The sequence below is a fragment of the Cebidichthys violaceus genome, unplaced genomic scaffold (genome assembly GCF_023349555.1).
Source record: "Cebidichthys violaceus isolate CVI_PGR_0920_01 unplaced genomic scaffold, fCebVio1.0.p SCAF_26, whole genome shotgun sequence".
Classification (NCBI taxonomy): domain Eukaryota; kingdom Metazoa; phylum Chordata; class Actinopteri; order Perciformes; family Stichaeidae; genus Cebidichthys; species Cebidichthys violaceus.
Window position 1 is genome coordinate 2,155,397 of NW_027176439.1, and position 21,408 is coordinate 2,176,804.

The following is a 21,408-nucleotide window of genomic DNA, read 5'->3' on the forward strand; positions in this document are numbered from 1 at the left end:
CGTGTTGTAACCGTCCGCAGTGCTCCAAACCACCAAACCCACAGGGAGGTGAACTATGGGAGACCGCGGTTTACTCACAAAGAGCACTGAGGGTCAACAGGAGACAACTTCCCCTCATTTATTGATTTATTTTTGAGGATTCTGGGATTTAGCTCGTAATGAAGAGCGGTAATTCATTTTCATATGCCAAACCACTTCTACATCAGTTACTGATTTCCCTCATTGATTTCGCTGAACCTCCCGCAAGAATGAAAATAAACCTGCCTGTCACAATAAAATGTCCATGAGGATATATAAAAGATGAACATGTCCCGTGTTTAAGCCTTTTTGTAGGCCTCTCCTCGATTTTTGCAACCCATAGTTAAGAGAGTGATTTTCGTCTAAATATAAGGTGTATTTTAATAGTTGTTATAATGTAGAAAGCTGACACTTGTGAAATTTGTTCTAATTTGTAAATATCAGTATATATGTTACTGGTTAAGAGTACATTAAGATGGAACACAGCACAAATTGAAATTCTTTATCTCCGACTATAAATTAATCCAATTTTGATAAGATATTTCTTTTTAATGTTGTAGTTGAAAGCTTTTCTCCTCTCCAGATCATAGCCCAATGGGTTGAGAGTCTCTCTGCACAATGTATTCTTTGATAAAGTGAAGCATTCAAGAGCTAGAGAGGTTAGAGTGCAGTGATTTCAGCCGAGGTCAACCAAAATGTCATTTGGTTCCAAGCTGTTCCATTGTAATTTTATAGAGTATATAATTATATATTTCACTTCTTTTATGACTAATAGTGTTCAATCTATCATATGCAGAAGTTTGGCATCATTTAGAGAGCCTGGATCCTCTCTGAGCCTGTTTATGTCTGTCATCCATGGGATTTTCTCATCTGGCTTCCACTCCAGGTCTCCTAGCTCAGCCTGTGGTTGGTCGATTTCAGTCAATGGACCCGCCTTAGAAGCGTCTGAGTCCTGGCTATCTAACAAAGGCATCGTCATTTTGATAGACAGAAGCGTTAGCCAGTAAGGAGTAAAACAGTGGCGCGTCACCTGATTTGCGCATATCCTCGCCGGCATTCACACCCATCCCCCACACGGTCCCTTTTGTTAGCCGGGCCCTTGTTTCTCCGCGGGGACATTTCAGAGACGCACCGGAAATACGTAGAAATATTGTTGACGGAAATAAGCGGAGATATACAGCAGAACAACGAAAAAGGTAAGGAGCTTTGGATGATTTTGAACGATATTACGCATTGTGTTTCTGGTGTTGTTTGCCCACAGCCTTGTGAGGGTTTACCGGAGAGGCGATCTGATAGTAGGTCTGCAATCTGTGTCGAATGCTCGTGCTGTTTGATATTTCGGTTGCCTATGCTAACCGTTAGCTTTGTTATGCTAACTCGGAGAAGAGCGACTTATCGCTAGAAATACGTGATTTTGTGATAAATATTTTATTTGCGTACACAATTTGTGTAGAATGGTCTTTGGAGTGTGTCAGACTGTCTTGGATTGTTTGTTTTAAGCAAATTTTGAATTTTTTTTTGAATTTTTTTTTTTTTTTTCATATTCATAATTACATGCATTGGTCATTTTTGGACGGTAAAGACCCAGAATCGGGTCCGTAGGGCTTAAAAGGTTACTCTCTGTGGAGAAATGAATATCTCTCGTGGTCACTGCTGTTTGATGTCAGAAATTGTTGCAAAATGGTTTATAGATGTCACCTTATTCCCTGTGATCCATTCAGAAATGCGCCTGAGCTTGTATTTTTTTTATTTTTTATTATCAACAAACACCTGCAGGGTCCCAAAGGCGTCCTGTGGTGTGAGGGTCAGATCTCACATTGAGAGCTTGGTGAGCTCAATCTGTCTGTGTGTTTTTTTCCCTTTAAATTGTCAAAGTTTGTCTATTTCTAAAGGGCCTCTCTCATCAGGTGAGAAAGTACATCATGGTCATTGCAAAAGTCCACACCTCCGCGACTGGAATGAGTTTCAAAAGAAGCTAAACTTCCACACCCTCATTCTTTACCCTCCTTTAATAACTCTTTACAAACTATAGTGTCTGTTCACTGCACCTGCTTCTGAATTTGCTTCTCCAGGAACACTTGTTATATCTATTGTATTGTGATGTTATCATTTTTGCATGAGATTGTTTGAGATGTGTCTGTTTTATTTTTGCCTTCTGTGGCTGCCTTTTTGTCCGGCTCGTCATTGTAAATGAGAACTGGTTCTCACTTGACTGAATAAAACCCTCACATAAAGCAGAGCTGATGGTTTTAGTTAAGATTAAAACCTGTAAATGTAACTCGTTTGGACTCACTGGGATCGAGAACACTAATTTATGCCCTGTTTTTTAATCTCCACATGGATATGAGCAGGTTTTGTGAATTTTAAAAAAAAGTGCACGTTAGAGTAGAGTTAGCATCGCACTGGTTCCCTCGACAAAAAGCCAATTGGAACTTTCCACTGTATCTTTCATTACTGCAGAAAATAAGCTCTGTGGTAAACAAACCTTTATGACATGTTTTGTTTGGCAAGTTAATCTTCACAAATGAACACCAGTGAATGCAATCGGCAGAAGTTAAAAAACTAACGTTAGGCTACAAAAGAACTACACCACGGTCACATGGCTCCATGACACCACCACGAAGCTAAAGGCGGACTGGTCAGCGTGATAACATTTAAGTAGTCTCATACAGCCGCTTGTTAGAAACTGTAAAAGCTTCTAAATGTTCTTGAACAAAACACTAAAATCTCTTAAACTTGTGTTAACCACAGGCCTTATTTCAGGCATCAAACCAAAAAAACATTCAAAAACCCATTGACTTTGACACAAGGGACCTAAAGTGCAAAAATGCTAACTCATTTCTAGGTTTTAGGACTCATTCCTGCAGCACTCTATTGCTCGTTGGACTTACATAAACAGACAATCACAAACATTTGGGCATGCTATAGGGAAAAGTTGGCCCCTCTCCCTCATCAACTGAAAATTCCACATGCAGAACAGAAAGGAGCTGTCAGTCTGCTCTCTGCGCTCACAAAGGACAAACAGTCATCAGTCACATAAGAAACGAAACGATCATTGTTCCGCCAAGAGTTTGACAAAAGAAAAAGAAGAAAAAAACCCTTCTTGGCGAGCTCACTGCTCATGCGGAGGAGCTCACACAATTAGAGACACTGTCATGCAAATGTTCACACAGGCCAAGTAACACTTGGCCGTCTGCCACTGGGATGGACTGCTGCTTTATGCTGTGCACGCCACAATATCAGCTATCTCTTGCATGTGTCCCTGGTTTCAGGTCTGTGATGTGAAGCCCGAGCACCTGTGACAAAGTTCTAACACTCTCAGCTGCTCTCGCTTTTCAAATCAGGCAACACGTTATCACCTCCACATGTGCTAAATGCTTTTTTAATTAGTTTAATGCTGAAATGAAGTAATCCAGAGTGACATAAAAAACTATTTTCTCAAGCAACCTTTTGACATAAGTAATGAGATCTTACAAAAACACAGTTTTTTGCTAAAGTTATTAATACAGAGATCATAGAGACAGAGTGGAGTTATCTCTGGTGAGTGGTTTTGGTGCAAATTTGGGTAAGGTGATGATCATGTTTGATTTATCAAAGAAGAGTTTGTGGAGGTTGACTTGCATTCATGACTTAAATTCAGTGAGGTAGTTGGACAGGGTGGATTGAGTAGTATTGGTAACAGATTAGGGGAAATGTAGAGCTGGATGTCATCGGCGTAGCAGTGGAGGTGATTGAAAAGGATTCAGAGAAGAATGGCGTGGTTGATGGTCTCAATATAATTCTTGGCGGTCGATAACCCGATCCAAAACACACCGTAAACCATTTTATCTCCAAGAGCTAATTTGACAAAATGAAAGCGTCCGGGAGTTATTCATATTATCGAGTTGTATATCGCCAATAGCGGACATCATTTCTGTCTCAACTTTTTGTCCTCATGTTTCTACCTGCACTATCTTTTTACTAATACTGTAGTTACTTGTGCTAACACCGCTACTGCTGTTATTAGTACTATTGGTGCTTTTTTGCTGCTGCTTTCATTACTATGCTGACATCAGCCATGACATTGGCTTCAATTAACCTCTGATACTTCTGCAGTCAATTTCATGGTACTGTTCACTGCTAATGTTGCGGCTACTGTGAAGCCCTTGCAAACTGTCAACAATAAAATGCTATTATCAACCTCCAACTCATTAATATTGATACCGCAATGACCATTTGTTCTATTGCAATTACAGCACTGACACTACTATAACTGCTGGGACAAAATATTTTCATTATTACCACAGATGTCTCACGAGTACCACAGCGACTGTAGCTGGAACGTAAAGCTTTTACTACTGCCACTGATTTTGTTAGCCTACCAGTTGATTTAAACAAGTATATAACCTCCTCACCCTTATGATCGCTCACATTGTCCCTCTATTTCTTTACAGCTTGGCAATAACAAGATGGATTTCATTATTATACCTCTTTTTTGGATGAAGATTAATGTTGTTGTTTTTTTGCTAGTTTATAACTGGCAGTTGAATAATGCATATGTGCACATGTTGGCGTACAAAATCCTATACTGTTATTTCTACCAGCCACTATCTTAAATGAGTTTTATGACATCGTTAATACAGTCCTTAGTAGAGTCACTGAGTCATTTGTCACAGAGTCGTTCCTGAGAAGCATGTTAATGTTTGTTCACACTAAATGTGTTGGCATTCAATTGCAGCACTTAGATGATCTCCATTTGCAATTGCAACGGGGAATACTCGAGCGCTGTTATGATCAGTGAGTGAGGACCTGAATGCAGGACTCTGACAAGAGGTAGGTGAAGTGATAAGGTTTAATTATGGAACCAAGGAAGACGGTGCTGGGTGGCAGACCAGGCCGGACGGGGAAAGCAGACAGGGCGGTTGATCCACGGTGGCTGAGACAATAATCTGCCGCCAACTGGGAGGAAAGCCAGGGTTTATGCACTGTGGACTTGAATAGATATCTGACAGGTGTGTGTAGAGCACAGAGAGGTGATGAGCTGATTTAGATGAGATGAGATGAGATATACTTTATTGTTTCTGCAGGGAAATTTGTCTTGTGCGCCAAGGTGCTGCATCACACTCATGCATAAACATGCTTAAATACACATTTTGACTTTAAAAATAAAAAAAAATTGAAAAATAAAACCAGGTGTGATCAACCCAGATAATAAATATTAAAGTCACAACGTATTAGTCTCCAATAAAATCATATCGTATAATACTACTTGTTGTTGTTTAATATCTTTATGGAGGATGGAATGACTAATTTTTTGTACCGATTTAGCCTGCAGATTGACATTCTGAACCGGCTGGCTAAAGGCAACACCTCGGATTCTGTGTTCAGAATAGCTGGCAGGTGTGACTGCTGACACTGAGACTGGGCCCATGGTTTACGGCCAGACAGGGTAAGACTCACACAAACACAGAGGTATGCCGGGCACATGGAATGCAAAAGGAGCGGGGAAACACTGGGAAACGCGAAGGAAGAAGGAGATGCAAGGGTCAAATGAGCTGGAGCATGGCCAGGGGACAGGATCAAAGTAGCGAGCAGCCCTGGACGAGCGCCAGGATGCCTGGGGACAAAGACGGATCAGTTCAGGAGGACGGGCAGGAAGCCGGGCAGAAGGGGGGAGCCGCTCTCAAATTCGGCGACATAGGTTTGACCACAGAGATGGGACCCCAGTGGAAGGTGAGGGTGAGTGTCCACGTCTGCCCAGATCATTCTGTTATGATCAGTGAGTGAGGACCCAAATGCCGCGCACTGAGAAGAGGTAACTGAAGTGATAAAGTTAAATTATGGAAACAAGGGGGGACGGTGGTGGATGGTACTCCAGGCTGGATGAGGGTGAGAATAAACAAGGGATGCAAGCAGATGAACAAGCAGGCAGACAGGCGGATAGACTTCTTTATTGAAAGCGAATGCACCCGACGGGTCCATCTGACACACATAAGAAGAAGAAGGAGAAGAAGAAGGAGAAGAGACCTAAAAAGCATCTGGTGCTAACGCTCTTTGATGTCAAGAGTCAAGATAAACACAAACATGCTTGTGGCTTTTTCTACAGTGGGCTTATGTCACGTTTCTGCATCGTTGCCAAAAGCAGCCACCCAAGTGCAAAGTAGTGTGTCAGCTCAGAAGATAACCCCCCCCCCTCCCCCCCCATCAGTCATGCACAGGCTTCTGGCTCAGTGTCAGATGCCTGAGCTCTGAGTGCCATGGGGAACACAATGAGAGTATGCACTACATTGCTTTGCTGGTTGCTCCTCATGAGACATAATTACACTAAAAGAAAGAATAAGAAAAGGGGAAAAGGGCCGTTTTTGTAAGATGGATGTATTATTTAGCTCAGTCAGACCCCTGCCAGAGTAATTAACTTTCATGGTAATCAAAACTCCCTTCTTTTTCCTGTTTTTTTCCTCATGTCATACAACATGGCGACTCTGGCAGGGACAGGCAGTACCACGTCCTCCGGCCGTTCATCCTACTTTCTTCCTTCTCTCTGTGTTTGTGGTTCATCTGTCTCATCCCATTTCTCCAGAAAGCTCAGAGGCTTACACGCACTGATGTCTCCAGCCGTGGAACTTCTTCAGGGATTTTATTCTTAGCTATGGGGAAGCGCCACTGATGTCTCCAGTTGTGGTACTTTTTCTGGGATTTTACTATTATCCGTGGAAAAGTTTTGCTCCCACTTCCTCAGCCTCTCAGGAAATATGCACCACAGCGCTGAGCAAATATACTTGTGTCTCATAGAAATCCATTTGGCAGCTAATCCCATGGGGCCGAGTGAAAATGGAATCTGCAGCAATGCAGCTAACCAGTAAGGTGTGTGGATTGGAATATTAACATTGTTGTTGGACATAATCTAGATCCCTATTAAAAGGTCGAAATAGCCCACCAGACTAATCCAGTATTGGATTTTGGTTGTGCATAGCTGTAGCATACAATATAAGCAATTTCATTACATGTAAAAGGATATTAATACCAGGGAGATACTCGCTGCTCTCCAGTGTACAGGCATTGAGCTTTTGTTGCTGCTTTCAGATTTATAATAACCAGAATTTGAATCATGCTGTACAGACAATTTATTAAATACTGCAGTGAAAAAAATGTGCAAATGCTGCGTTTTGTTGTTTGGCCTTTTTGTCAATTTAAGAACAAAATTCAAATCTAATATGTACTGCTAAACAAGATTGTGAAATTCCACGTATTATTTTATGTTTAATATAAGAAGTATATTTACACACGTGATGACAAAACATGTCATGCTGCGACAGAGTCCATATGGCAAGTCCTTTTAACATTTAAAAGATAAGACAGGATTTACATCAAATGTTTATGTATATACAATTTTAATTAAGATACCCTTAATTACATCATTATTAATAAGAACTAATCTTTTGTATCCCCATTTAAATTAAGATGTAGGTGATGGTAATCATAATCTAATTAAAGATATATATCTATCTTAAGACATCTTGAGTATATTTTTGGACGTCTTAAACTAAGATATTAATAGTCCAAATGAATTTGTATATATCTGAAACAGGATTCAAAACTACAAAAGGAGGTATTTTGAATTTGAGTTACTATATCTTCAAAAGAGTTTTGACTGTTTAGATCTCACTTTGGATATATCTGGAAATATATTAAATGATAAAACGCTGTGATGACTTCAGTGACATCATTATAGATATCTCTCCCTCTACGTCTTCAACGGGGATCAATATGTGGTAGCTCCTGATAACTGACAAAACTCAGGATAGAGCTGTTTTTATTGAGGGATCAGTCTCACTGTCAAGATTAATCAAACCATGTCTCCTTGAAATCTAATCTAATATGTTTTAATTGAAGTGTAACGCCGCCTGGATACGTAATGAGGAAACGTATGTTGGCTCTGCTGCTTGTTCATCAATCATCCATCCTGACCCAGCTCCCAACAACTGAAAAAAGGGATATTCCAGATGGCCGCCATCCGCCCAAACGGTTACAATCAGAGATATAACTTGTATTTGAAATACAATTACTTCTGAGTATTTTGTAATTGTTATTTGACAGGGCTGAACCCCCACCACTCACCCCCAAGCAAGCAAGTACTTAGTGCACTTTACTGTCTGTCAAGGCAAACAATTGATCTGGACTGCTATAAAAATATTGGTGAAATAGGACCACATCTGGGTAGAATAGCACCCGACCTGGGTAGAACCAGACCAGATGGCTTGTACGGTCACTGAAATTAGGCAGAAAATATTTTGTTTTGACAATTTTCAAACCTTTCCCTTCATACAATACCTGGACTACATGTTGTACAACGTTGTCACATGATTGCTTAGGTTTAGGCCATTAGACCATTTAGTAATAGTAAGAAAAAACAATGTGGTTTGTGTTCAAATAATAACTTAACAAACCAAAAGAGAACAGTGTAACGTAAAAGTGCAATATAAATGCATATTGTGACAGACCATTGTAACAGCTCAATGTAACAGCGCAATGTAAAAGCATATTGTAACAGTGAAACGTAACGGCGCAATGTTAAAACATATTGCAACACTGCAACATAAAAGCATATTGTAACAGCCTATTGTTTCAGCTCAACGTAACAGCTCAACGTAACAGCTCAACGTAACAGCTCAACGTAACAGAGCAACGTAACAGCAATGTGACAGCTCAACATAACAGTGCAATGTAACAGCGCAACATAACAGCGCAATGCAACAGCGCAACGTAAGAGCATATTGTAACAGCTCAATGTAACAGCGCAATGTAAAAGCATATTGTAACAGTGAAACGTAACGGCGCAATGTTAAAACATATTGCAACACTGCAACATAAAAGCATATTGTAACAGCCTATTGTTTCAGCTCAACGTAACAGCTCAACGTAACAGCTCAACGTAACAGCGCAATGTAACAGAGCAACGTAACAGAGCAACGTAACAGCAATGTGACAGCTCAACATAACAGTGCAATGTAACAGCGCAACATAACAGCGCAATGCAACAGCGCAACGTAAGAGCATATTGTAACAGCTCAATGTAACAGCGCAATGTAAAAGCATATTGTAACAGTGAAACGTAACGGCGCAATGTTAAAACATATTGCAACACTGCAACATAAAAGCATATTGTAACAGCCTATTGTTTCAGCTCAACGTAACAGCTCAACGTAACAGCTCAACGTAACAGCGCAATGTAACAGAGCAACGTAACAGCAATGTGACAGCTCAACATAACAGTGCAATGTAACAGCGCAACATAACAGTGCAACGCAACAGCGCACCGTAGAAGCATATTGTAACAGTATAACGTAATAGTGCAACATAAAATCATATTGTAACAGTGTAATGTAACAGCGCAACATAATAGCGCAACTGCGCAACGTAAAAGCATATTGTAACAGTGCAACGTAACTAGCATAAATAAATAACCACCCTTAGAAGAATCATATTATCAAAATATCTAACTTGTTATATAATCAAACTACCTAACTTCCAATAGCAGCTGCTCAATATACTACGTCATTTTCTCTGAACAAAGAAAAGAAAAGAAAAAACAAACCATGGCTACTTAACGTAGCCATGGTTTGCAGAAAAGTACAATGCCAACATTTTCCCCTGGCGACTGGACTGATTATTCATTGAGTTAGTGTTTTAATATTGAGTTGTGTATGATTGCACAAATGATTACTTTGCTTGTGCTATACAGGTCTTGGATGGAGTTGGGGTCAAGGCTCTCTGTGCAGGCAAGTCAAGTTCTTCCACACAAAATATTTTATTCTGAACATTTTCCCTTAATTGCAACCAAAAGGGGTTTACAGTGTAATAGATAGTTAAAACCTTTCACTTTAACCAATAAATCTGGCCTATAACATATCTGAAACGAGTCTCTGAGAGCTGAAGTGGAAACCATGTTTGAGAGTCTAAATGTTAATTAGCCCTCCCAACCGTAATTGTTCATTGTAAATCAATCAAACTTAATCAGTCAGATGTGATTAGCGCAGCAAATGTCAAAACTCATTTAGGAGCAGGAGACTGTGAAAGACAGGGAGGAAATTATTGTAATTATGTGTAATATGCCTTGATTTTAATGATTTTAATTGAATAACTTATTTACATTCAACCCACAATATTTTTCCATTTGATTCATGTTTTTTGCACAAAATTACATGATAAATTAATTGGTAAGTTTGAGACTCACACTGTAAAAGATGAATTCTTTTGCTAATGAAACAACTCCAGTGGGACTGATTTCCTGTAATGAAATGATTACAGGAACGAGGTCTACTCTCTGTAACTTCAGCAAATCTTGTAGTGGCCTTTTGTAAAAAAAAACAAGGAAAAGCTTCTACCGCTGGTCATCAATCTCTTCCTCCCTGTAAGAGTAAGACAACGTCCCCATCATTCAGAAGAAAGCTCACCAAGGGCTATTCTTTTTAAGACAGCTTAGATTCAATTTTGTGTGTCAGAGGTTGCAATGTTCCGGCTCTACAGAGCGTTAATAGAAAGTGGGCTCGCCTTCTCAATGTCTGAAACGGTACGGCAATTCTATTACATGTTTTGTTGTTGAGAGCACGGACACAAATTCCTAATCAACTGGCGTTGATATGGCAGTGATTCAAGAAGAAAGAAATAATCAATTCAGACAGAAAGGTGCACTAGCTCAGAGTCTGTCACTACACTAGTGAATATACAACACCAATTATGTATGACATTTTCACAAGAGCCGACTGCTCTGCTACTATCTACTGCCGACATACGTGACTAAACATTGATAAGGCCACAGTGTAGTGGTGACTTCATGAAATCCTTCATGTTCATGGTGGGGTTTTTTCTCTCATGTAAAGGCAGTAAGCAGTTTGTAGAGTAACCATGAGCAGCTGCAGCAGCCACAACAAGTAAATTGAAGAGCAGCAATTAAATAAACTAATAACATTGTCAACAGAAAATCCGAGGGATGTCATCTTCACAAGCACGAGTAAACAATTAAGACTTTCTAATTTACATTTCCTGCACATCTGTCATTCCTAAACGATCTTTTCTATTTAAAGTATACGGCTGGCAATATTCAGTTTTTTAATTATTGCAAGTAAATAAAAAGACCAAAATCAACAATGAATTGATCCAACAAAAGAAAAGTTCACACTGCACAACTTGTTGTCTTGTAATCGGGGGTCATGAGGTCGTTGTGGTTTTCACACTACATAACGGGCGACTTGGGGGGGTCACACATTACAAGAGCCTTCATCAGTAATCCCCGATGAGATCTCCAAACTATGTTTTGCCACGAAAACACACTCAAGAAGTCTCACAGGCGTGTTGTAGTCATACGTGTGTTCACATAATGTGTTATGTAGATTAGTCACTCTGTTATGTCTTATGTTTATTCATGCAAAAATCTGAACACCCAAGGTGCAACAATAATAATTTTGATCGGTGTTGCAGATGCAACACAAATTAAGCAAACAGATATTGCATGCTAAATATCTGAAATGTGTGTGTGTGTGGACTGAACAGTCCACACACACACTTTTGTCGGGAGCTCCACAAACTGTCGAGTGAATTAGGCTTAACACATATTGTCACTGTGACCAAAAAGCCTGACATATTTTATTCCTCTGTGCCATAAAGCTGCATGTTTGATCCATCCAAAAACTATTACACACACTTCAATAAGTTACACTGTTGCACTGAGTGGCATGTCCCTTCATTACCATGAACACACACACTGTAGTTTATTTTGAGTCCATCCCACATGTACTGTGCTGCTGCCGGAAACTAAAGCTCTAAATGTATTGTGTATATATAATACGTACAGTATATAATGTATTAATCTGCCCCTGAAAATAGTCCTCCTAAAAATTCACTTTTCACTCCAGCCGAGGACACATTTCCTAACGACAGTTCCCAGCTGTTTAAGGAGATTATTGAACCTTTAAAAAAAAATAATCTATGTTTGTGAGCCGTTTAATCAATTTTAAGTATGAGTGAATGGATTTGAGTCAAGCTACGGAAGTAAAGTATCGAGCCTTTTCCTTCAAATGATTACACTTGATAAGTTTTGTTCTGTTTCAGTAGATCTTGTGCAATAGAATACACCCCCCTTTGCTTTGAGCACGTACTGTAAGCTACCCCATAGCTTTAGCACTAAATTGGTGTTTTAACTTCAAGAATTAATTCAGTATTTTGTAAAATATTATTATATTTCCGGTTGTTTCTGATAATCAGATGACAATATCAATACAACTCTCATGAGCTAGAGTTTGATCTCATCTCTACTCGTCATCTTTAGCAGCTTCGACCCTACAATAACAGTAACAGTGGCCGCAGCTTTTAGCGTAGCATCTTGGCGCTGAAGGTTCCCGCACGGTTAACATTGTTAAACGGTGATGTTTTGGTTTAGGCAACCAAACCACTGAGTTAGGGTTATAAAACATGAAGCTACTGACCATGGACTCTATACAAGGAAGTGGACATAGTCACTGTGCCGTCACCCATTGGTTTGCAGACTGCTGTTTTGAAGCCTTGAGTTTGGTATTATGTCCGTCGCCATCTTGTCTTTTTGCAACCAGAAATGACAGGGTAGAGCTTAGTACAACTGAATGCTGAATAAGACATTTAGGGCAACCACAAAGGTAACAGTTAACTTTCAGGAACTGAAAGAAAACACACAACACAACAAAGGGTTAAAGTTCTAAGACAAAAACACGGAAAACTCCCAGACAGAACAACGACGTGGTAGCCACCTGTCAATCACAAGGTAGTCCCGCCCTAAAGCATACCCTGCTTTATGGTCTATTTGACTCTAAATCAGGGGTCACTAATAGACGGACTGTGGTCCGGGTCCAGACCCAGGCGCCGTTGGATCCGGACCTAGACCTAAAATCCTTAAATTTTGACGGAGCGCTTCTATATTAACCGGCGCAGCTTTTCGTTCAGCGATCCAGGAAACACACCGACCAATGACATGCGTTGTTAATCACATCACGTGATGCAGTTTACTGAGGTAATAACTCAAGTGAGAAGTAGGGTCATTCTCTCATAGACCTCTATACAACCAGACTCTTTTAGCAACCAGAGGAGTCGCCCCCTGATGGTCAGTAGAGAGAATGCAAGTTTAAGACACTTCCTCATTGGCTTCACTTTGCAGAAAACGTGGGTTGCTGCCTGAATCAGGAGCATAGCGTCGTCACGTCACTGAGTGGCATAATGTCGTCAGTAAACAGCCTGCTGCGTTTTATACAAACTCTCTTAAGAGTGTCTTGTAACATCGGAATCAATTGATTGACCAGATGTTTTTCTTTAATGCTGCATTACTCATGTAGAAAGCCTGAAAGCAAGAAATCCGAGTAGTTAATCATATCTTTTATTGCTATGTGCTCCCCATTACAACAAACAGCATCAGTAGTGTACACTTCAATCTACACAAATACATAGGAAAAGCGAATAGAGCAGAGAGTGACTGACAGTCATGACAATCGTAATATGCAAAATGCACGGTTAGCACAGGGGGTATTAATACAGTACATGGAGAATGCATTGCAGTAATATCTGTCTGAGGCTCAGGGATTGTCAATGTAACATCTACAACTATATCCTATTTATCATTACAAGCTCTGTATAACATTAGCAGCAATGTTGTAAAGGCAGCAAGTAAAGGATGTGAAAAGAACAAGGGAGGAAAATGTAAAATGGTTAGACAATACTGACATCTACAAACAGCATAAAAAAAAACAACTTTACTGGTTTACTGGTGCTAAACTATTAATGTTTTATTGGTTAAAATAAAGCATTTGTCTGGTCATGGAACAGCTCTGTTAACAACTTCTACAAAACAGCTGTGAAAAGACAGCTTTCTGACGAGTAAAACATCTCAACATTGAGCATGTATATTTACATCTAACTGTTTGCAAAAAACAATGTAATTTCTAGCCTATCATGTTTTTTTTTGGTATTTTTTTTTTAGTAGAAATCCATTTCAAAAGTGAAATTGTGGATGAAAGATTTTCATAAATGTGACTCAATGGTTTATTGAGCAGCTGGCACTGCACACACTGTAAAAACAAAGCTGAACTTTAACTCTCAATAAATATTTATGTACTCAATGCTATATACATGTACTATACATTGGCACACAGGAGTGAGTGTGAATAGTTAAATTTTTTTGCTGAAAACACAAAACTGTGTCTTTGCTATTGCAGTCAGATGCATGGTGGTTGTGAGGATTTTTTTTCTCTTCAATAAATAGCTTTCTCTCTCCTGAATCTTCTTCCACCATAAAAAAAAAGCCACTTCGGAAATACTTTGGAAAAAAAATAAATGTTTAAAATATATCAAAATCCTTTTAGCATCTTGTGCTTACAATGATGCTTTGTTCCTGCAAACACAAAATGTACAATAAAACCTTCTTCAGACTGAATGTAAATGGATGTGATGAGCTTAAAGCTCCATTAAGCGAGTTTTTTGATATTCAAATTTAAATCAATTTGCACTGTGAAAGGTCGCTGAACCCCCCGGGAGTAAACAGCACTGCACTGCTTTTTGCACGTTGGCTTTGCTCTCGTCAGCTCCCCCAGCTAAAAGCTAACAGCTGTGTGTATGTTAGCACCAAACGGCAGAGAGGAATAGGCAAGCTGGTTAGAAAAGTGGAACATTTAGAGATGTTAACAGATTATCACAACAGATAGTTTCCCTCAGGAGTTGGTAGAGACCAAAACGGAGCTAAGAGGAGAGTGAATGTTGGATTTCTATTCATCAGGTGAACATAAACTTGATTCAATGGGATGCTCATGTTGCTCTCTTTTAAGCTGGATCTGTAAATATGCAACTGTGAGTTTGTTTGGGAGTCTTTCTGCCCCCTAGTGGTCAGAAAACGCTTAATGCAGCTTTAAGTGAGTTGAAATTCAAACAGTAAATGTCACTGTAGGAAAGAACCTGCAAATTCAACACTGAACAGCATTTTCAAGATGAGCATTTTACACTTTCACGGTCACATCAAAGTAGAGAATTTCCAAACACGTTTCAGTTGCATGGTGACATTTTCACTTCTTTTTTTTTCTTCTTTTTTTTTAAGTTGTTCAAGCTGAACAAACACCGGCTGTATTTAACATACAGTTTTAGGAACACTTGCTAAATACGTTCCCTACTTAGTTCCCTTCTTTTTGACAACTTCAACCTTTCTGAGCAAAAACTTTCAGACGGAGGGCAATACAAAGAGTTAAAAAGGTCGATGGCTAGCACCATACAAACTTCAGATTTGGAAAAGAGGTAAAGTCTGGGGTAAATTAACATGTATAAGATGCTTCTTTACGGAATAGTTTTAACATTTTGTGAGATGCGCTTGTTTGCTTTCTATCCCAAAGTTAGAGAATATTGAAACCACTCTCTTGTCTGCATGTTAAAACATGATAGCCAGGAGATATTTAGCTTAGCTTAGCTAAACCGATAGCCTGGCTCTGCCCAAAGCTAACACAATGTTTGCGTCGTTTTTTCTGTAGGGATTAAACTAACGATATATTATATATCACTTAGTGAGCGTACTTTGGACAGAGCCAGGATAGCTGTTTCCCCCTGGTTCCAGTCTTTATGCTAAGCTAAGCTGAAAGTCTCCAGGCTGAGGCGTTCATATTTAGCGTATAGAATCAATCTTCATATCCAACTCCGGGCAAGAAAGCAAACAAGTGTACTTCTTCAAATGTTGAACTATTTTCTTCAAACATTCCCCAGAGAACAAGCATTTAGAGTGAGATGGTGCATTAGTATAGTCCATTTAACACCGCTGCTGAAACTGTAAACATTTAGAATAATATATTTTATTATAATTGGTTAAAATGGTTTTTGAAAGTATCCTCAGCTTCTTAAAATAATACTGATATTTTCATGTACAGTATTTACAGGAACCTTTATAAATACCCATTTTCTACAGAAACTGTAGAGCGCCATTTAACAGACATTGCTGGTTGTATAAAAAAATCTATACAACTAAAACCATTTTCCTAATGGTTGTCACTGGTTTGGCCGCTTTCCATTAGCGGCCATATAAAGTCTGGTGTTAGGTTTTTGTTTTGACTCCTCAAATACTGGGACAGGTTTAATTCTCTGCAAGTCAAGCTTCACACTTACATCTTTTTGGCAAGAAAAATGGCATTTTGTAACATTCAAGTACATGAGATGATCGTCCAAACTTTTTGCCCATCATCTTTCCACTTCAAATTCAGAGCAAATCAAACCTCCCGCACAACTCAAAAGGTGACAGTCTAGACATTTTAACATCAAGGCATTTCATCAGCTGCAACATGTCGTTTTGCAATGTTAATCAAATCCGTAGCAATCTGGGATTGAGATAAAGAACAACATCCCGGTGAATGGAACTGTTTAAACTCCAGCTGTGTTGTGGCGTGTACTTCTGCACTAATTCCTGTGTCTATTTCTATCCTGCGCTCTAGCTGTGCAGTCTGCATACATTTTCTCAAATTGAATCAGCTCTAATGACGGCACCTGTTGACATTTTCCCTCTCGCTGTCTGCTGAGGATTTACCGGAAGACCCGCTGCAGCCCTCTGCAGACCCGTATTAAATCATTGAATCACAAGGCCAGAGACGAGACCAAGCAGAGGGGAAACACAGACACCTAACTGCACCTGTCGCTGCAGGCGACGTCGAACAAAGCTACAACAGTCGTTGGGTTCAGAAGGTTTGGTTGGAATTAAGCAACCATTTCTTTGTAACATCTACGGTTAAAAAAAGTTTAGAATCAGTGTAGTTAATTAGATGCCATTTAAAAAAAAATATTTAGCTGTCCTTTGGCTATTTGATACCGAAAGTGATTCATTAAGCTTTTCATTTGACACGGATGAAGAGGTTTTGGGACCTTCGTGCCTCCTTTAGTTTAAATGCATTGTATTTTTTTCTCCTCTCAATGAAATGTATGAAAGCAAAGCAACTCGGCTGTTTGAGTCACAATATGCTCTGGGAGCTCCCTGTGAGGTTTCATTTTAAAAGTCAATATGAGGGGCAAAAGGGAAGGGACATTCTAAAAGTGAACCAGCACTTTTCTTTCTTTCTCTCTGTTTGTATCTCTCTGTGGTGTTTCTGGCATGAGAAGACTCAGGATGAAGCTGCTGTACATTACGAGTCCTGAAAGGGGAAAGGGCCTCACTCTCATCTCTCCACTTCAGAGTACGCTGTAGGCCGCCGACTATCCGTCGAGCTGCTCGACCTCTGACCCTCCGGGGGAGATGGCGCCATAGCGGGCAGCTTCCTGCCAGTGAGGCCCAGGTGTCGCGGGACCCGCCGGGGTGCCGCCGTGATCTTTGGAGGGGTTTTTTTCAGCGGGGCGGGGGTGGCGGCGGCTCTCGCGACGTTGCCTGACACGCCGGATCCTTTGCCGGAGCCTCGTTTGCCGCCGCGTGTGGCGTTGGCCGCCGCAGAGGCCGTCAGCGTCTCAAGCAGCTGCGAGGCCGATCCGAAGCGAACGTGCTCCTCGGTCTCGGCCGCCTCCGAGAACAGAGACAGAGCTCCGCCGCGCTTGCTGCAGGAGTCGCAGCACAGTTTGTTGTAGCCCGGAATAGAGCAGTATCGCGCTAGCACCTCCATTTGGCAGAAGATGGATTTGTCCCCATTACACGGCTCATCTGAAAGGCAAAAAGCATTCAACGTGAGCTCGGTGCGGCCTTGGAAGGAGACCACACATGCAGGAGTAGAAGTGGGTGCAGGTTTAATCAGAGACTAGAGGGCCAAGTGTTTGTGCCATTAAAAAAAAAAAAAAAAATCTGGTCTAGGATTTTGGTCGGTATCGATGTTCAGCCCAGATTATCTGTTAATGTGAGGGGTTAACAGATGAGGTCTTAAACCTTGTGAACCGTTGGCAGCCTCATCAGGGCTGTCCCACTAGTTTCAGACACGTTTGATATTTAGGGGTTAAATTCCGGACGATAACCTCCGAACTCCGCCGTAGCCGCCGCCGATGTTTCCAAGGCACGATAAAGGTTCTGTGCCATCGAGCCTCACGCTAGCTAGCCTACAACTCTGTTCACTTCCACAATGCTGTATACTAATCTATGCAGGTTTTGAGTTCGCCTCAGTTTGTGCCTATCGCGTATCAGCATTACATTTAGATTAAAAACATTCATAAGCATGCGTATCTCTAAAAGATAAATACCTGCTGATGGTTGAAAAATGGCCTGCAAATGTTCTGAGGGTATTTCCAGAATCCTCAAAGACTTTTCTAACCATTTGGTTGAGAAGAAAAACATTTTTGAACTTGTAGACTTTAACTCCTAATCTTAATTATTAATATTTCAGATGTCTAAAAACTTTTTTATCGTGTTGTAGAGAGAATTTAATGTCATCCAGAATGTTAGAGGAGGCTTTAAAATGTTACGTTAATTCAAGAGGGGCACAAAGTGAGACTCTGTAAAAGTTCAGCAGTATGCAGACTGAAGAATGTTTTTTTTTTTTGGTGTGCTGTTGATCGACTTCACTTTAATCAATGCAACACACAAAGGAAGGAAAGGAGACATTTACAGCGCCAACATGTTATGTGAAATTATAGAAAAAATACGCTTTAAATTCAAAACACTTCATTCGTCCCTCAGGGAGTCATTCGAGGCGAACCTATTTGCAAACATAAAAACACATTCACTTACATGCATTTTGCTTTCTCTTTCATAAGTTTAATGGACAGTGGATTATAAAGTATGACAAACTGTGACAATTGTGTTTTATATTGTGTAATAAGTTATAATTAATAATTAGTGTACAGCATAAAATGTTGGGACAACTTCCTGACTTTCAATTTTCATTTTAGCCTTTTCAAAATCCTGCTTCTCTTTTTCTTTCTACTTGCTGCGGTGTAAATGTGCTTCAGGACGTCAACGAGGCGGAAGGATTCCATCTGAATCCATATCATCAGTACGCTCAGTGCAGTAAGTCAATATACACAACAGGTATGAATGTAGTGAAGTGGTTTAATCATTACTCTCCGGATATTCAAAATGTCACTTTAAAGCTCTTGAGAAGAAATATCCTACAGCGGCCACATAAAGTGCAGCTCGATATGAGATAGACATTATGTGCTTTGAAGCACTGCAGAAAACAATGTGTGTTTTTACATCTTCATCCGAATCTATCCCCGCGTCTCCTCTGCTAATCAGTTTTGGCATTTATGCTTTATGGAAAGAGTTCAATGAAGTAATTGGTATATGTTGACAATTGAGAATGAAACATTTTAACTGACCATCAACAGAAGATGTTGTTCTTTTTAAATGAATGCCAGGACAGAAAAAGTGGCAATTACAGCATAGTGCCATAACTAATGACTGGAGTCAGCTGCTTTAAAGTAGGCATTCACCGATCAATCAGCATGATCGGTGAACGGCCGCTCATTCATTCAGTCGTGAGTCTTAAAATTACGAAGCTTACGCAGAAATATTTATCTTAAAATTCCTAAAACACTCCCCTATGTACTCAACTAATGTGTTTTTCAAAGGTTACTGTCTCTCTGTTGACTAGAGAGACGTGTGTCAGTCCATTCACTACAAATAAACATATACTGTACCGGTGACTATTCTGCAAACCGTGCTGTTGTGTTTTAAATTGCATACGTATTTTTTCTTCCTTCCAGGCACTAGTTGTTTTCCATTAATTTCTGTTTGTCATGAAAATAATTTGCAGACTCATAAGACCTGCATGAACGAGTAATTCATCCCAGAAGCAGCCGTTGTATTGTTGTTGTGAGCTGAAGGGCAGAATATTTCAAGAAATGTGATCATGAACTTCATCAGCGGGACCCAACAATAGAACTTTAAAACTAATTAATGCAGACTTGACGTTTACTGTGATGAATTGTGCAACTCTGGTAAGTTTCGAGGGTCTGCCAACTGATTTCAATGCCATGCGGAAATGAATGTAAACTGATTTACATACATGATTTGTAGTTGAGGAGGTGAAACCTGCCAAAATAGCATTCAGAAGGAAATTTTGTTTTCTTGTTTTGAGGGACTAGTTGAAAGAATTGCTTGATGATCACCATTCTGAAGAGGGAGAATGTGCTGAAATATGTTGATCCGTAGAAACTGCGGAATACCTATTCTAGAAAGGACTAGAATAGGTATTTGTTTTCCTTCAGCTCTTAATAACTGACATGCTTACCGTGGCAGGGTCCCGGTCTGCAAAACCTCACAGTTTCCGGTTTCTCTCCGTTACATTGATCTCCGATTCGGCATGTGACCAGACGCCTCTCCATCCCCTCTCCGCAGGTCACTGAGCACTGTGGAAGAGCGCAGATAGGAACTCACTCACATGCAGCAGAATAACACGGTTTTTGAAGCGGAGGCGTGTCACACAGGCCGCAGTAAATGTCAAACCGACTGGTGGGGATAACAAGCCGACTTGAAGTTCAATCTCCACCTACAATCAAAATGTCTCGCTGCACAGCAGACCTGGCAAAAGCATCAGCGTGGAGACTTTCCTTTGTCCCCTTTTCAGACTGGATTCCTCAAAGGGGAATCTGCAGGGAATGAAGTCTATCTCTTACTCCGAAATCAAAGCTTCCTTTTGCTTTTTGCACCAGATTTTACTTCACACTGCACTTTTTTCAGTGTCTGGATGGATTTTCTGAACATAGCTGAAGAGTTAGTCTGAGATTTCAACTTTAGTTTTATCTCCGCTAGGAGGATCATGCAGTCGGTCACGTATGTCTGTATGTCACCTCTGTGTCTGTCCACAGCTAATCTTGCCTTCTGCAGCAGCAAACTGCATAATATTTTGGGAGGCCAGTTATGGCTGCAGGCTCAAGGACCTCTTTGTGGTTGCGGTGACTCACACCTTTTTAAAACACCTTTTACTGCCTGTTTCATACTGCCAGCTTACTCCTCTCTTACTGCTCTAAACCAGCTCCTAAAAATCACTTCACAATTCACTCTATTTGCTTTTTATTATGGTTTTCTGTTCTATAACTTAATCAGGCAGCTTCAAAATGCACATTATGATAGCAATGATATTTGAAGAATACCCAAATCGTGTCTGGGGAAATTACCCTTCGGAGCTTCCATGGAGCCCACACTGTCACTAACTGGACTCCCTGCTAAAATGTTATCACATTTTTGGAAAAACAAAAAAGGGATTTCAGAGAGAATCAGACAGGAGGGTCAACAATATGCGTTCCAGGATGTCAAACTGATTGAGATCACAGAGTAAAAGTAAACCACCACATCCCTTTGAGATGGAGGCAGAAGACAATGAGATCAAGGAACAACACTGTTCCTGTACAGTAGTAGGTCTTTATTCGCTAGCGTAGCAGAGAAGTGCTAACGCTAGTTAATGATGTGCAGCTGTAGCCCAAAGGAGTTTTGTGACCGATGCAAGATAAATGAATACA

At 40.3% G+C, this 21,408-nt stretch overlaps 1 protein-coding gene across 1 annotated transcript in view; it reads right to left on the bottom strand.

Annotated features, from left to right (window-relative positions):
- Positions 1-13,400: 13,400 nt before the first annotated feature.
- adamts3 (ADAM metallopeptidase with thrombospondin type 1 motif, 3) overlaps positions 13,401-21,408 on the bottom strand; it is a 135,581-nt gene continuing 127,573 nt past the window's right edge. Inside the window, exons 23-24 of the mRNA XM_068720918.1 lie at positions 20,181-20,298; positions 13,401-17,662 (exon numbers count right to left, since the gene is read on the bottom strand). Coding sequence (XP_068577019.1) covers positions 17,190-17,662; positions 20,181-20,298 — 591 coding nt within the window. The 3' untranslated portion in view covers positions 13,401-17,189. The remainder of the gene's footprint in view (positions 17,663-20,180; positions 20,299-21,408) is intronic.